The sequence below is a fragment of the Pagrus pagrus genome, assembly GCF_965226575.1.
Source record: "Pagrus pagrus genome assembly, chromosome: 8".
NCBI lineage: Eukaryota > Metazoa > Chordata > Actinopteri > Spariformes > Sparidae > Pagrus > Pagrus pagrus.
In genome coordinates, this window is record NC_140192.1 from 8,489,642 (window position 1) to 8,508,327 (window position 18,686).

General features: G+C 38.9%; 1 protein-coding gene across 1 annotated transcript in view; it reads left to right on the top strand.

The window, feature by feature from the left end:
- ipo11 (importin 11) overlaps positions 1 to 18,686 on the top strand; it is a 117,925-nt gene that overhangs the window by 45,775 nt on the left and 53,464 nt on the right. The window contains exons 16-21 of the mRNA XM_084359230.1: positions 6,101 to 6,227; positions 12,096 to 12,129; positions 12,307 to 12,347; positions 12,484 to 12,600; positions 14,672 to 14,785; positions 16,993 to 17,108. Of these exons, the coding sequence (XP_084215356.1) occupies positions 6,101 to 6,227; positions 12,096 to 12,129; positions 12,307 to 12,347; positions 12,484 to 12,600; positions 14,672 to 14,785; positions 16,993 to 17,108 (549 nt within the window). The remainder of the gene's footprint in view (positions 1 to 6,100; positions 6,228 to 12,095; positions 12,130 to 12,306; positions 12,348 to 12,483; positions 12,601 to 14,671; positions 14,786 to 16,992; positions 17,109 to 18,686) is intronic.

Here is an 18,686-nt window from a genome sequence, read left to right on the forward strand (position 1 = left end):
CGCTGACTTATCTCTGCTTTGGTCCAGTGCTTTGTGCTCTGGTACAGTCATAGAAATGCCAGTCTTCATATCAGCCTTCCTGGCATGCAACAATAATATTTGTCAACAATGCTTTCTGCTTGATAACACTTACACAGTGTCAACTTGTTTTTAAATCTATTGTTAATGTTTTTATTATTGAAAGGAGGAAAAAAATATCAGGGGGAATATCAGCAGTGCTGGCTAGTGGGGCATGTCGGTGTCTGTGTTTGATTGACAGAAGCTGGCAGGTTGCCAGTGCCGTAATTACACCAAAGGGAAAGGGAGACAAAACAAACGAGACTTGCACCGTACTCTATGGCATGGCCATACAGTGTGCTGTTAGTGATATTGAAAAGTAAGGACCACACTGGCATCTAACCATATAGGCAAGCAATCAACAACTAATATGTGTATGTATTTATTCTTTGTGTCTTTTGTATTTTTGGCGTGGGCTGGGGTGAAGCCCTTGTCCGAAGAATTTATCTAAATTCTGCCTTTTGGTTGTTTGTCCATTATCTCTTTGTTATTGGAGTGATTTTTGCATTGCGTCTTAGCTAATGCAGGCACTTTGCTGGAGCCATTCTTTTGCTCATTGCTGTTAGCACATACAAAAGGTTAGCAGATACTGTGAGATCACACGCTGTAATAGTTTGCTTTTCTATGTAAAAACATAGAAGACCAGTTATAATAGGAAACTTCGACTTCACAGTATAGTTTCTGTGTAACATTTCATCTAACAGTGGGGGCAAAGGGTGCCAGTGTGTTGATTTATGAGCGCAAAACCAGACAGATTAGCTAAAACAAAAGTGACATGCCTGAAATATTTTCCCAACTTCGAAGTATCTCATGAGTATCTCAAAACCTATTTTGACATCTGCCAGAAGCCATACTAAGAGCAGATTTTCTGGCCGACACACTCTCCTAGTGCACATTTGTCGCTGTTACCAGAGCATTCCCAGATCAAGCTGCACTGCCTGCCTTGTGGTTTGTGGGGTGTTTAATACAGCTGTATTACCTGGAACTTGATCCACATCACAAAGAACAATGAAATACTAAACATCAACAATATGCTTAGCAGGATTTGTACATTTAAAACAAGTTTAAAGTAAGGACTTTTCTTCTTGAGAAACCTGTTTCATTAAAGAAGCTAAATTGATTTTGTCCTCGACGGTCTCTGTGGTGTGGACTAGAGATTTGCCACCCACCTGCTCCCACACCTGCAGGATTTTCTGTTAGATGTCACCATGCTGTTTCCCTGTGGTGGGGTGTCATTTTACTTTAATTGATCCTGATGAACATAAATCCTGCTTCTGAATCAATTCCTGGGGAATCTTTGTGATATTCTTCAGTGTTGCAAGAGCTCACCAACAATCAGGCAATGTTACAATGGGTGGAAATGTTTATATAAGAAATTCTGTTTCACCTAAGCTTGGTGGTTTGAGATTTGCAAACATACTGTTTTCAGTGTTATATTTTTGGCTGAGTGTGACATGTTATGACATGCAAACATTTGGCTATGCTACATGCACTGCAAATGTGCATCACAGTACAGTGACTGTTCACATCTCCTTTCAGCCTTAGGGAGAAAAACAAAGATGAAAGGAAGCAATCATCTGCTGTGGGTCTTGTTGAAGGCCCACAGCAGGCTGTCCTGCCACACACCTCAGACCTCTGTTTTAGAAGAGACAATGAGACATTGAAATGGACTAATGCAGGTCCAGATGGGGAGCCAGGTGCTCTACATGGCATCAACTGTCTGTGGACCTTCAATGTTGACAGGCTGGCTGATGTCCTGTCCTCAAGGGTAGGGACTTGCTTGCAGCTTGACTGATTCAAATTGTCTCCGATCAGTATGATGAAGTTTAGAGTCGTGCTTGTTTGTTTATTTCAAGTAACCTGCAGTTTATACCATTGCCACTAAAAATTCTGCGTTGTTGTTGGATGGAAGCTGTCGATTGATGATCGAAAGTGTTTGCTTACAGTTCTAAATTCATGCTTCATTAGTAAACTGTTGATTAGAAAAGCAACACTGAGGCAGCTATTTGTACAACCGCCACCACTACAAAATAAACAAAAACTTAATTTAAACTTAATTAAAAAGTTTAATTTCAAGTGAGAATGATGAAACTTAATTGGACGACAAATGGCTGTGATATGAGCAGGAGTGGCATATCATCCTTCACTTCCCATCTGGGGATTCTTAGCATCTGCGTCATCCGTTAGCGTCATGGAATAGAAAATTTGTTGAGTATTGTACCTTACTGTACATGCAGAAGCCGTGTACGTGTTAACTTACTTGCTTGCAGGTTTGGTAATCTTTTCATATTGTGCTTCGATAGTGTCATCAAGGTTGACAGGTTTCACTGATTTAAGACGGGCCCAGCGTAAATCTGTCTTTATAACGCAATATGAAGCAGCAGTAGTCTAAATATTAATAACCATATCTGTCAGCAGAACTATTGTGGCTGACTTACACCTCTGGCTTATCCTCAGGCTATCAGTAAGTCCCTTTTAAAAAAATAAATAAAAAATAAATAAATAAATTCCTTGTCACTTAGTCATACTTCTGTACTTACAGGAATGCACACTTGGATTCTGACTTGCTGTCAGGCTTCTCTGTCTCAAATGAAACAGTTGTCATACCTGTGATGACAACAAGTCAACAAAGGCTGCGAATAGTGATTATTATCCTCTCCTCCACTGTTTGTCATGTTCAAAGTCTGGACAACATTGGTGTGAACATCATGACGTCAATGTGAACGTCAACGCCGATAGGCTTTCTCGACACAGTGTCACGTGAAAATTTTGCTTGAATTTAATATTTTCAACTCAGGCGACTGTTGCTTGACACGATTTTACATCATTCGCGATGCCCTTATCATTGACTTTGTATGTAATCTAGTCGCACGAATAATTTGAGATGTGTTTGGTCCGAACACAGCACAAGATTGTGCACAGAGTATGTTCCATTATTCTAATGTCAGACCCTGCCAGCATACAGCAAACACTGGCATTTTGACATTGCCTTTCGTGGCTTGACCTTTTATGAGGAGTTTTGACAGAAAAGCTGGTTCCTCCCCTGGGTGACCAATGGATACTGTACAATGTGCTTTGTGGATCTAATTTTCCCTTAAGATCTGTCCCCCAGTCAATTTGTCAATAGTTTTTTTCTGGCTTTCCCTCTTACAGTTATGCCAGTGTAATTGTTTACTGCTATTTCTCTTGTATCTGCTCCCCTTGTGACTCCCAAGGTCTTTCACCTGTTGTTGACTCCATTAACACATAAGAGTTGTGGAAACAGCATGAATACCTACGTTACAGCAGGTCTCCACCACCTTTTGATCTAAAGCAAAAATCCTATTTTAAACTGACTTTCAATGCTTTTATATTTAAGTGTTATGACTTATGCACTGGTAATAAAATCTACTCTTGAATATCTTGAATACTGAGAACTAATAACCTCAGATCACCTAAAAGAAGCTGACTTTTTCAGTGTACATGACATTTAAAAAAATCTAATTACTACTACAGAAACACAGCTATAAACACTACTATGACACAAAGGAAGCACCACACTAATGCCTTGGCATTCCCAGCTAGATTTTTTACACCACGTTGGCCTGAAATGGAACAATTTCCAGGTGTCTGTGGACTTGTTTGTAGATAATTGGGATTCTGCTTTTCATTTAGTTCATATTTTGCCCACATGGATTTCCCATGTGTTTGCGAGGGATGAAAAGGGGATGCTGACAGCTGCATGGAGGAAGCAGGTTTAGTGTGGATGAGTCATGTCTAACCTTTGACTGACAGACAAATACCCCTGTCTACCTGCCTGTCCATCTGCCTTTTCATCCTTTTCTTCCACTTTGCCAGCACACTTGTAATAAACACTGTCAGCTGTAGCCTGTAGCCCGCATTTGTCAGTCACAGACATGCACAAATGCATCATTCTTATATAGCATGCAGGGTTGGCAACACTAATCTTTGAGTCACTTCAGCAGCTGCCATGAGTGAGGAATAATTAGCAATTTTTCTACCATCATAATCCATAGGCTGACATCTGCCATCATATATTTTTTTGTGCACTCAAGTTTGAACATGCATTAAACCTTAAACACACAGATGGGTAGCAAAGTAAAGGAAAACCAACATAAAGTGTACATTTAATAAGGTGTTGGGCAACCGCGTGCAGCCAGAACAGCTTCTATGTACCTTGGCCAGGACTCCAGATTAATGCTGCCAATCACTCAGGGCAACTTTGTACTGGATTGCAGTGATCCTTCCCTCCTAAGAGGACAAGTGGACCCATACCATGCCAGCAGAAATGGGTGTATTCTTTTATTCTTAAAGAACAGAAGTGTGCTGTCGATTGACCCTGTAAGAACATTGGTGTGACAACAGATAATCATCTGTAATTTGATCATTTATCTTCACCATCTTGTTATCTGAGTGCCAATATTCTAGTGCCAAGCTGTTGTATGGAACCCGAATGCAGAGAGAGCTATGGGAATGTGCCCACAGCCATTGTCCACTAGGACTGCTGTTCCTGCTTTATCATGTTTGAACCATCCCATATGTTGCTGCCGCCGTAAAAGCTTTCCGAAAATCAGATTGCTCTGGATGCCTTTGTTTGCCTTTAAAAGTAATTGGATCCTAGTTTGTTCTCCTTGCATGCTTCACTGCTTCTGAGTACCTCAGTTCAAGAATGTCTAAGTGCCATCTTGTGCTTTTAAGATGATTAGAATTCAGGCCCAAATGGTGTTCAGCTTAACGTTGATAGTGATGGTAATCTACAGGGTCAGTTTTAGTTTTCAAAATTCCTCTGGCTAATATTTATTTGAAATCTATTGGGAAATCAATTGAATCAACTGTCATACCAAAACGCAGGAACAAGCTTTTGAGCTTATTTATACAAGCAAACTCTTTTTCTCTTTTCTTGCACACCAGTACCCAAACACAGACGAAGAGCACACAGTTTTGTTTCTCCCAGTCCTGAGTCATGATGTTGTTTAGTATCTTCTGGCTAGTGCCCCAGACTGGTCTCTGGGTCCCTGCGGATATTTGACAAGAAGCCAACAAGAGTGTCATTCCCCTATCCTGTATCCTCTTGTTTCTCTGTTCCTCCATCCCCTCATTTCTGTCAAGGCAGTCCTTAGACACACTTTCTGCCTCGATCCAAACAAGGGCAGATGCTTGGGGACACTTGTCGCCCGCCCGATACAAGTGTTGAAAAATCATCACGTCCCAACATGCAGTGCCTCACTTTTGGAACATGCAGCTCAGGATATTTTAATTTACATTACATACTATTTAGCCCCAATGGGGGCGTTTACACATCCAGTCTTAAGCCTCCTGAACTGCTCACAGACTCAGATAATATCAAACATGTTTGATATTTGTAATTTAAAATCTGGATGATTTGCTGATGGTGCTGCCAAACAACGGTAAAAATTCTAGTTCTTGCAAAGCAGATCGGATGAACGGTTCTTGAGATATGCAAATAACAGACATGCGGACAGAGATTTCTTGCTATATAGTTTCTTTCAAAAGACTTTCTTCACCTTCTTTTCCTTTTTCTCAGCTTGTCCCTTGGGTTGTGTTTTGAGACCGTTTTATGTGTAAAACTGACTCGACTGTGGCTACAGCCATGGTCTTCAATATCCTGTGTAACTATCTCTCTGGGGACTCTAATCTGGTGGCGTGCAGATGCACACGGAAATGTGTCCAACCACAGTGTGGGTTAAATTAGACGTGGTCTTTGAGTTGGATATGCGCAATAGACGGACAGTGATATGGGCTCCCTCCCTCAGAGCACACATTATGCTGCAGTCTCTACCATACGTAAACTACTGATAAAAGCAATTTCAAGATGAGCCATAAGCAATGACAGATTTCACCATTTGAATAGCTGGCCCAGTTGTTTTTAATGGATATGAGCACTGTAGCTACATTTTGGAGATAAGATGGTAAATTTCTCTAAATTCTGAAAGTATTTCTCTGCAAGTATAACTCTCTCCTCTCCTCTCCTCTCCTCTCCTCTCCTCTCCTCTCCTCTCCTCTCCTCTCCTCTCCTCTCCAGGTACAAGTTGATTCGCCGACGAGTCATCTGGCTAATAGGACAGTGGATCTCTGTCAAGTTCAAATCTGACCTTCGACCTTTGCTCTACGAAGTCATCCTGAGCCTCATGCAGGATCCCGACTTGGTGGTAAGACAGCGAAAAACACAAAGACTGCTTATTATAACTTGAGTGCCAGCTTTCCCAGAAAACATTGAATTTCTAATGACTGAGTTGGGACGCTTGTGAAAGTGCACAGTCAGCTACACAAACACAGTTCTCGGCTTAACAGCATGGAACCATGGCTATTATGCAGCCAACTTTCTACACACAAAGCCAAACGTAGTTAGTCAGGGTTTGTGGGAAAGTCTGCCATCTGATTTTTCAAAATACTGTTTGTATGTTTTACAGAAGTCATCTTTTAGAATAGCTTTGATTAAAAAGCCAGATCTTTTATTTACTCATTGACATTTTTATTCAGCCATGACCTTAATAAACCCCTGTGTGATCCTGTTTGTGGGAAAGTAGGGGTTATTAAGCCATAGTCAACCTCAATTCCAAATTACATTTCGCCGTCCTTGGTTTTCTCGCCTTGTGAGCCATGCACTTGATTGATGTGTTTTCTTTCAACAGAATTTATATAAAGGAACGTGAAAAATCCAATGCATTATTTACAATGCAATACAACATAATCTAACCATTAGATTGAACCTTAGTGAGTCAGTGGGTTCAGTTTCTCTGCGTATAATTGCTTTTCTTATTTCATAATCCATCTTTGTGTGCAGCAACTTTTAGATGTTTGTTTATTTGCAGGCCTCTTAACGGCAATGCATACGTAATGTGATTATGATATAATTAGGATTATAATATAATTAAGATAATAATACTTGTAGAGGTAGAGCCCACGCAAACACCATGCTCTAATATTAATGTGATGGAAGGAAGAATACAGTAAATTCAGAAGCACACATTATACACGATGTGAAATAGTATAGATGGGCTTGTAACTTCCTAATCTTCAGATACGCACTGCAATTGGACCTAATGCCACCTGTTGCTATGGATGCCAGTTAAATGAGGAAGATCATATCTCTCACATTTAATTATTTGGGTTTATAATAACATGATTAACAGGCAGCTCAAAATGTGTCTATTGCACATTATGCTTTTACCCGGTTGTCTCCCTTTGCATTCCACATTCAGTAGCTCAGTCTTAAAATTATTTTATTTTTATATCTGTAATTATTGGGCACATTGTCACAATTATATTCACCATTGGGCTTTTCCCTCCACCTTTATTTAATCCCCTACTATCCAAATGGATAAAGTCATTATTTAAAGATATACATTTTTCATTGGTTTCATATAACCATGTGTGCTACCAAGCCAATTATATTCATAGATATTTTAATAAAATCAAATAAAGAAGAAATCATGAAAGAATTATCAATGTGATAATACTGGTAAACCACATACATAAAGTTAAGGGAGATAAAAGTTCGAAAACAAGTATTTCCTTTAATGTTATACTTTTAATCTAGTCTCGTGTATTGGAACTCAAGTTTTATGAGGGGAATAATGGCTCTTACAGTTTCAGTTGTCTTTCTTCAATCAAGCTTGTTTTTACATCAACGAGCAGATCACCAATCATAGGTTCCTGATCGATATTGCCTGGGCCAATTAGAGCCTCCTTGGCCAAATTAATTATTGATCATAAACTTTTAATGTCCTAATGGAGAAAACTGCCCCTATCAATCAGTCCAAATGGTTATCGATATTTCTATTGCTATTCTGTGGTCCTTGTTGTTCAGATGGATAAGAAACACAGTCTATCTCTGACATTTCAGTTTCTGTACTTTATAGAAATGAGTAATTGACAAGGGTGAATTATTGATTTGTTCCTATGATTATGTGTCAGCTCAGCCACTTAGGCTTGTTTTATTGTCTTATTTTAAATGGGAGAGGGGTTTCTTCATAAATGTAGTCTAATTAGAAAACTGTAGAATTGTAGTTTTATCAAAATTGTAATTTAACTGCATGTGGGCTAAATTGGTTACAGTTAATGGGGCTCTGTATGACAGAGTGTATAGCAAAGTTATTTTAACTAAAACTGCCGCTCTAATTTGTCTTAATTTGTAAGGATATCCATTTTTTGTGTAAGAGAGCACCTATTCGTTATACGATGGCAGCTGGATTGATTTTGATTAACTGTTTTTAATTTTCTGCTGTATTATCCACTTTTGTAACTGTCCCAACCCCATGTCTTGTACATTTCTTTCAAAGATCAGTCTTTTAAGTACATTTCACTTAAACATCAGTGATTTTAGAAAAATTTCCTATCCCTAATCTAAAACATGGTCTTGAAGGTAATAAAATGTGAAGATCATAGCAGAGCGTGGCACCTTAATAACAAAGGTGCAGTCATCTTGCCTCATTAGATTAGATTTAGGTGTTTTGTGTGACTGCCCTAAGCAACAAATAGGCTTGTAGGGAGTTATGAGCTTGTTAATATAACTGATGGACAAGCCTGTGCCTTAAATGTGATTAATGAAATCTTATAAGTAACCCTTAAGTGGCTGAAATAAGTGTTTTATACTCCTTCTTCCTGAGGAGCCTGACTGCAGCATTTTGTGTTAATTAAAGTCTGATGAGGGTTTTGCTGGGCAGATAATGAATGGCAGGTACAATCCAGACTCATTTTACATACATTTTTGTTATCAAATATCTTAATATATCTATATTTGTTGTGCCTTTTGAGAAATGTGCATGACGACAATACATACAGATTTTTATGGTTATTGTTCACCCTATGGAAGCTTTGCATGTGAGACAAAGACATGCGTGCACACACATCGACAGTTCTTTGGCATCTATAAATGACACTCATGATCTGAATCCACATTACCTCCAGTACGTTCTCCTCTACAGCTGCATTCTTCTCTGATGATTACTCACAGACTCTGAGTGAGTGCTAAAAATAATCTCGGTGGCAAGTTTAACTCCTTCTCTCTTTTGGCCATTTGCATTCCCAGTGGGAGGTAATAATATTTTCTCAAATATGCTGTTAAGCCAGCTTTAACGACATCAAGCTGTGGTGTTTTAGTCAACAGTTTGTCCCATTTCCTCTCACTTTTCCTCGACTGCTGGAAGCCTTTATACCTTTTTAAATATGGATTTGTGCCTTATGATTATAATCCCACTGAATCATGTTTTTGGTGGCTGTGCAGTTCATACATTATTATGACTGACATCATTTTTTAACTATTAATTATTACTGGAATTAAAAGATCACAGCCTGAGACAAAGTTTGATCACATTTGCTTGTGCCAAGCATAACAATTTGCCATTGTTGTGACTCCTACAATCTATGAAAAATGATTAATTTTGTATTTAGCTTAAATTTAACACACAGGTAAATCCCAACTAATTATTTCTTTGTTTTCCAAAAAGCCTATTATAAGATAGCTCTCTGTTTCCAGTGATTCTGGCGATAAGCTAGCTGTAGCTATAATTTGTGCAAATTATTGGTGATTATCTGCTTCTTATTCTAATTCTTAGATAATGCTTGTTTATTGCCTTTGTGGTTGGTGTCTATGAGGCCATAATAAAACTTTGACCCACTCCTGGGTTGTCATAGCTGATGCCATCTGTATTAAATTTATCTAAGGTAATAACCACTGGAGCACCGGTTGAATTATTTTCCTGAAGGAAGAGCGTGTGCATCTGTAATGCTGGACATAGTTGCATTAATTAGTTTGTAATCCACTGGCGTATCAATTTATTGGGATCTGATTTTGCTTTTTAACAGAGTTGTTGCCAAATGGAAGCTTTTCTTTTCAGTTTTCATTCAGTGAGATGGTCCAATGTAATTTTCACTGATTAAACTTTTAATCACTCAAATTAGTTTGAACCTGCTGTTTTTCAGTATTCCTCAAAGACGGTGTGAGACTGAATAATGGGAAGCAAATGTATTTGACTGAATCTTTGTCAGGCCATGCGTGCGTGCTATGAGACCCATCTGAGTATTTCATCAAGCAGTCTATTGTCTTCTATATTTTGCTGTGGAATTGAAATGCAGTTTCTCTCATTAGTGTCTGGATTGCCAACAAGGCCAGTGCTGATGGCAACTGATGGGCCTCGTTCATCAACAGACTCCTTTTGTTGCTGGTTAATGTATGCAGCATTACTAAAACATTATTCTGCATTTTATGATCTTGGAGACTCAGGGGGAACATTTGCACATCTCTAAATCCAACCGTGTCTCAATTTGAACTTAAAGCAATTTCACATATTAAATGTACATTTTACAGTAGTCTTGCTCCACTTCATGTTTGGACAGAGTGTTTGAAATTCTTATGAATGGAGGAAGATTAAGACAATTTGTCAGTTTGGATCTATTTGATAGATTCATAGAGATGGTAAAATATTGTTTTTTCTCCTTTCTGAATGAAGTGGCAATTTTCTGCCATGCTGTTTTCCTTAGAAGGAAGATAAAGTTGGTTGAGAGGATGTTACCAAACCCATAGCCTGTTTAAGTTTTTAGATTTAAGAGTCTTACACAGATTGAAACATCATTCTATATGGATTATGTTAGTAAATGTAATCCTTGAGAATGCGTCAAATCTGTTTTTAATGACTCTATTTCCTGCTGTATTCCATTGAAAATTGGCTGTATTTTTTGTTCTGGTCTCCAGAACTAATAATTGAGTCACTACAAGCAAAATCAGTTCTGCTGTTACATGTGTTGAATATTGATTGTTACTCTCCTTCACCAAAATCATATTAATCGGTGTTTAGCTCTTAGTCCTTGATCAACACACACTTTTTATAATTTGTCATAAAAAGTATGAATGTCTTCATGCAGTTTAAAGCTGAAATCACTTTGCTGTTATCATCCTGTGCACCAGTGAAAGGTCTGCGCTAAATATGCAATAGGAGGTTTTTGAAAGCTTGCTGCGTATTTAAATTAGTCACATGATAGTGAAGTTTGATGCTACTGATCTTATGCTTTGGATTGAAATACAAAAATATAAGCACAGTGCTAAGTATTGATTGGCATCAAAAGTCCAAAAAGTGATACTCCATCCACTTCAATGGAGACAACTTGTGTATTCTAAGAGACTCATCTACAAATATGAGTGTATTAATGATTTATAAACTGAAAATAAAATATTTAACAAACCCATTTTCTTTCTTCGAATGTATGCCATCCTCCAAAACAACATAAATAAAAGCTTGGGTTTACCATATTAAAGTAAATAATAGAGTCGACGTGAGACCAGGATGTGGGTCATAGCACCTAAAGAAATAATGTGAAATAGTCAAATACATGGAAGCTATTTGGATTAAAATTACATGACAAAGCTTGCTTTCATAGACTAGATGGTGTTGGTAAAATTTGTCTGCCACAAAACTCACCTTCACTTATCAGCCTCTATAGAGACTCATGCCTTTTGTACTTTAAATGTGTTGTGAAACTATTGAGAGCAAAGGCCAGCTGTAATTGAGTTCTCAGTCCCTCACCTTTCTCTTCAGTCGTTTACCTTCTTTAATCTCCTCCATCTGATCACTTTCTCCCTCGCGGGCTTTTCCACCTCCATCACTCTGACACTGCAAGATTACACTGCTAGAGTGTATAAGAGTTGAGAGGCTGCTTCGGTTTATGCCAATAGACAGCCTGTATCTAGCGAACTTACTGCAGGTGCACACTCCTACAGAGTGTTACAAAGCTTGTTGTCGTGTCTCTCTGAGGCTGCAATTTAAGCAAAATGTAATGGTAGTTTTTTGTTTTTTGTTGTTACGCTGCATGTGCAGCTGTGGCAATCTTATGTTCTTGTTCATCTTTTCACATATTCATTATTTTATTTTAGCTATTCACAAACTAAATATTTCTCCTCTCTGTGGCTTTGATTAGCTAACAATCCAGATGCATTGATAGAGAGGTTAAAGTGATGCCAGTTATTTCTAAACTTCTTTTCAAAATAAACTGTATTTTCATCTTTTTTTTTTTTCTTATAGGTGCGGATCGAGACAGCTACAACCCTGAAGCTCAATATCCTTCCCCTACTTTGATTTCATATTTTTCATATTGGGCATCATTTTTGAAACAAATACATTGTTTATGCTATCTGTATTAAACCTCCCTGTATCTATCAGTAATGCCAAGTCATAGTAATGCCTATTCATACTTATCCTAAACAGTTTGATTTCATCCTTAACTCATAACCACCTGTTGATGACTTCGAGTTCCGGACAGAGCAGTTCCTCCCAGTAAGTCAATATGCCACCAATTCTTAAATATGCTTTGGTTTAAGTGATGAAAATAATGAAAATTTCACAATAATCCCTGATTTTAAGCATTTCATTTCTCCTTTTCTAACTCTTAAATTCTCCTCCCTCTGTTTAGTACCTCGAGTCTATATTCGGGCTGCTCTTTCAGTTGTTGCAGCAGGTGACGGAGTGCGACACCAAAATGCAGGTTCTCCATGTCATCTCCTGTGTCATCGAGAGAGTAAACATCCAGGTAAGATTTGAGCTACAGTATCAAGCTAAAAGATATGTAAAGTAAAGTTGAATCAAACTCGATGCACAAATTGTAGCTCGTGCATCAGACTCTTTGGGGAACATGTTAAAAAGTTGTTAAAAAAACATAACACAGACATAAAACATCTGTCACCCTGTACAAGCCCCAGACCAACAATGTAAAACAACCATCTGCCCTCAAAGCTAGAAGATGGGCGTTAATGATTTTTCACTTTGATCCTGAGACACTGGTGCTGGCAAAAGCGGCAGTGAGTCCGATCCTTGACTCTTTGTAAATCTCAAGGCCTAAGGCAGCCCTTGTTCTGATGTCTGCTCTCATTTACCATGATGATACACTCTCCCCTCTGCCACTACAGTGCTTTTGTGACCATATGGATTTTATTTTTTTCTGAGCATCCAATAAAGTCCTTCTAATCCACTTAACTGTCAACCCTCAAAAAATTGACCTTCCTCAAGACCCCCTCAGGCTTTTTTCAGATCCGTTTTAAGCACTTTTCCCTTAAACGATCCCTTGACTTAAATCTGTCACAGAAATAGCTTTCATCCTTGTGAACTGTCAGTCTGGTTAAATCTTCCTCAGTCACTGGCCCTGGCTCAACTTCTACAGTCAGTGGAAGTCCCATTAATATTCTAACACTTCTCAACAGGGATTTCAAACCCACAAAGAGTGGCAGCAGCTGAGAAAGCTTGTCAATGAAATCACGAATGCAACTTGAGTTGAAATGTACATAATGAAAGATGTGATGAGATTCAAGGCCTTTTTTCTGCTATCAGTCCCACAAATGTCATCCTAGGCTGGTTTGTGGTTTGCTTTTCCCACTTTTTATCGTCATCCTCAAGGCTGTATGTCGTGCTTCTCTTTTGACTGTTCCCTCCGCTCCTAGCCAGCTCCTTTTTATAAAGGTGTAAGCGAGCAAAAAATCCCTGTGTGGCGTCGGCAGCCCGGCCACGTAGTCGCTTTAGGGAATCTGAAGGGTGAGCGCAAGTCAGCACAAGAAAATGGCAGAAAACTTTTGGAGGTCTGTTATTCAGTGGATGTCTTAGAGTTGGCTGGCTGCACAGCAACTGCACCAAAAACCAAATTTTCCAATTTCACACAGGATTGAGACTGATGGCATCCATTTGGTGTTTGACCACCCAAGTTTTACACCAATATAACATGATTTAAAAGAAAAATGAAGACATTTAGATAAAATGTAACATAGGCTAGAGAGAGCAGCCCCATTTTGCTATAATTTTGTACTTGCTGTATCTTGAGCACGGGTTCAAATAAAGTAATTTCGAGTAAGATCAACTGTAGACTTTGGTGTCAGATTTTACCTCTGAAAATACAAATATTCACTGTGGTTTGGTCAAACCAGAAGAGATGCGTCACCTGCTAACTTTGTTTACAACGGGTTAAACGTAAGATGTTAACTCGGCCTCCTGTCACCCCTTCAACAAGCCATATTCAGTGTACATATTAGCCCATTGTGTGATCCAGACGACACATCAAGAGTATTAGGACAGGCTTATGTGCAAAGCTGGGATGTTTTCCAAATCCATATAGATCAATTTGGGATATCATAATTTGACTTTACACATGAGTTCAGCTCTGGTTGTTGCTGCTTCCATCAGACTTCTGATTTTCGCTGAAGAAAATCTATTCTGATTTTGTCAACCACCTGTCTAGCATTTTCCTTCCACAGTAATTCCCCTGAAGCATGTTTTGAACCAGCTGATTTTGGTTGATAGAGGCAAAGTGGGATAAGGAAATTGGCTCTGAAGTTTGCTGCTGGAAAAAAACCCAAAGATTTTAGGGGTGTTTTTCAAGGCACCCTTTGAAGGCAAAATAAACAGATTCTTGAGTTGTCTTTAAGTTTGTTGGGATATCCAATGAACATACATCATTGCTGAGATGGGATCAATTTAAAGAAAACCCTTTTTCCTTGTCACCATTCCCAAGAGGGACTTGTATTTTCTGCATCCCCCACAGTAGTCACTTAAAATGAATGAATATCTGAGTATTATGTGCTTTGCTTATTTGTCAATTAACTTTTCTTCTGCTTCAGATCCGGCCATACGTAGGCTGTCTGGTTCAGTACCTGCCTCTCCTCTGGAAGCAATCCGAAGAACACAACATGCTTCGATGTGCCATACTCACCACGCTCATCCACCTGGTCCAGGTAAGATGCATCACCAACCTTCCACTGTTTGTGCTTCATGTTAAAGAAGGCACATACATACTCATTCACACCTGAACCACCTGTTGGCTAAGATTAAATAATGGAAAGAATTAAATATCATTGTGTAACAAATAAAGATGTCATTCAGCATGTGGCTGTAAAACACTAAAAGTGTTGATAATTTTGTAAATGTATTGTTTATTTCCCTTCTAATCAAATGTGAAACAAGGCCCAGTGTTAGGCTTTTATTGATCAGACTACAAAACACTGCTGTCAGCTTACTTCCCCAATCACTACTTCACAGAACATATCTGGCTCTCTTCCCCTGGATTTGCAGTGGTCCAGCTCTCCTCTCTTTCCCAGGATCACAAGAAAAGAACCCATTAACAAAACTATTGGACTAAAAACAAGCAAAACATTAACACAGCTAAGCTATTGCAAAGAATGATACTCCTTTCATGTGAAGTTTATAAAGTTTATTGCCGGGCTCTTTAGTGTGACAGGTGGTGCTTTTCAGTGGATCTGGCAGCAAGTGTGTGTTTGTTTGCTCGGCCACATGTTGCTGAGGCTGAGTTCCAAAATGTCTGCTATGAAGACCTGGGTCAGATCTGTGTTTGTGTTTTTCTTTTGTTTTTTTTATCTCGCCCTCACCTGCCAAAACTTATGATTTCACTGGATAAATCAACCCGGAGAGAGGTTCTGTCAATCTTTCCTGGTCATTCTCATTTGAAATTAACTTACTCACATAATTACACCCGGATTAAATCACAGATTAAAATATAAATCAACAGCTTTTTAGCAGTGGAAGTATCTGTCTCGTTTGTGTAGCAAGTTGTATGATATTTTATTTTCACTCATTTGCGTGAATATCAATCATGATTATCACTAACTGAAGTTAAGAAGAAAATAGCCTGAGAAAAAGCTCCATTCCCCCACAGCAATGAAGCAGCCTGTAGAAAGATTTGGACCCCTATGTGGCTGCCACTGCATTACCTCACAGTGGGAGATGAAACGCTTGGTGATAGAGACACACTCCCTTTGAGAAAGTAACACAAGTTCACATCTGGCAAACAGTGGGAGGCACTGAAGGCGTATAGCTGAAAGGGCTCGGATTAGCAAACCGTGTAACCACATACTAATTTAGACTTTAATATATACAATATAATGCTGACATTAAAGGAACAAAAAAAGTGTGGCTGGAGTTCTAGAGTTACTTATCTTGAGATTAATTAGAAAACAACGGTATAGAGTTTTTCCTAAGTAGCCGAATGAAACTCATGCAAAGACTGGACTCCTCAAAAATTTAAAGCGCTGTTTGCAATAAAACTTTTGGGTAAATATGGCATTACATTGTTAATGTTAACTGTTGTGACGTTAACCTGTACTACAAATGACCTCTTTGTTAATTCATATTGGGTGTATGCTCTAATTCTACGCAAGCATTGTAGGCCAGAGCATCTCTGCAGCACTACAAAATTTCATTAAAACACTGCTTTGTGACACATTTTGCTTAACCCATTGCAGTTCTTACGATCTGGATATCGCATGTAGTCATATTCTGATTTCGATTAATTGTGCAGCCCTAGTATAGACACATGCAGAGCATGTTCATACAGTGCATGTCCATGTGTAACAAATTGGTTTGTGCTTTACCCCTCCTAAAAGAAAATTCCATCATGCCCCACATGTCATCTGATAAAAATCTGTATGACCATTAAATTGACATTTAGTTGGATCCTGCACTTGTACCCAAGATTTCTCTCAACCCATGCTGTGCAAAAAGAGCCATAAAATGAACATAAAAAAATCCCTGAACAACTATCACACCTTGAGGCATGCATTTTTACAGTCACACTTAAGTCCTTTGAGTACCAAAAGCCACTATTCATGACATCTTGCTGTTGTTGAAAGCTGCCCTGCAGCGTGCTCACCCTGCTATATGCGTTCCATCTATTATAAGTGTATTAGTGGAGTATGGGGACAGCGTGTTCTGACAAAGGTATGAGTTGCTGGGAATGGGTGAGTCAGAGAAGTGGTATACTAAACTTTTCTACAAGTCGGTGATCTCCGCTCTACTCAGATATTCTGCAAGGAACACCCATTAAGCTAAAGAACATAAAGTACAGCCCTTAGAGTCCCCTGTCTGCATTCTTTGTCAGGTTTTGCTAATTTGCCATTTACTTTCTGTATCTTCTGTGTTCTCGCAGGGCCTCGGGGCAGAGAGTAAGAATCTGTACCCTTTCCTTCTTCCTGTCATCCAGCTGAGCACTGATGTTTCACAGCCTCCACATGTGTATTTGCTGGAGGATGGACTGGAGCTTTGGTATGGACACACACGTTGCACGTCGTGCATACACGTACATTACGCTTTTATAAGTTATAAAGAAAATCCCCTGAGGCAAACATTTATGAAGCACTTGGTGATCTCATTTCCTTCCTCGAACTTCAGCTCACACTCATGCAAACATCTACTCATCCATACTATGACTGTAGCAGTGTTTATCTTTCTTGTTTCCCCTCTTCTCTGTTGCTCAATTCACTCATGAATCCTTTTGTAATATTAGTCATCAGTTTTATTTACTGACTCACCGTCTAAAAAGAACCTCATGGAAACAGTTTCCAGATAAATAGTGGTAAATGGGCCCACCATGACATCTTGTATTATTTGCTTCTTCACCAACAACCGCTAGGTGGGCGATAATGCTGCTGATTATTTATGTCGCTCACAATCTTGGCTTTATTTTGTTTTTTTCGACACAGTACAATTTCAAGCCATCTCAAGAATCTGCTGTAAAAAAGTATGCTCGCATTTGCAAATTCATTACATTCGCAAACGCTTTGGTTTAGTCATAGAGAATATGCCGGGTTACCTTTTGTTCCTCTCCCATTATCTCTTTGCTTTTCAACTCCCGCCTTAATCTTTTTATTTCTGGATGTGGAGAGCTGCAATGTTCAGGATCCTGTGTTTGCTTGTAGTGCAAAGCCACAGTTTGCTTTGTTTACAATGTCGGTGTCATTGTCTCTTGTTTGTTATCTTTTATCAGCTGGGGTTTCCTCCCTCTATGTCCCCTCAGTTTCTGTCTATCTTGCTTTTTTGTTTGTGGAGCACGTAACCAGTCATTCATTCAGTCTCATCTTCTTAACTAGTTCTAGGCGATATCCACCTATTTTTTTCAGCAAAACCAAATCAGCATTTGTATATTTTCTTTAAGATACAATGTGTAGGACTTCTGCCTTAAAAATGTCTAACAACAACTACCGTAGACCTTTTGTTATAGATTTTGATGAGTTGTGCAGTTACATTATCCCAAATGTTGGAGGTCACTAATGTTGGAGGTTGCTGCTGCAGTCAGGGTGATAAACAGGATTGAAGATTAATTCACATTTGAATCCCAAAAGAAAAAGAGTTATCCCCGAGCTCTCCTCCCGTCAGTAAATGGCTCTATATCAGAGCAGAATGCTTGAATGCATATTGTAATTGCAAAAAAAATCTTATTGTGATTATGTGGACAGACACTGAGTAGCATTCAGCTCTACTATATAATTTTTAAATGTAACGCCTCAGAAAGCGTTCCAGTTTACAGACCCACTTAAAGTATTTTAAAGTATTTCAGCATATCTTGCTGAATATGTTACTTTGACGATCCACTGCCATATGAGTAGAGGTGGGGAGAGAAAGGCCTACCCATGTCATCATATTTTAATGTTCAGATTCATGCAATGTGTCTCGTTATCAGATTTTTCTTCACTTTCCTCTGCCTCCTCCTTTTTCTTTTTTCTTTTACACCCACTTCACCATTTTTGTGATGCCCATGTTCTCTTCTCCCTGTCTCTATAATTTGTCCTGCTATCTCCTCCCATTCTCTTTACCACCTTTAATCTATGTCTTCTGTACTCCCAC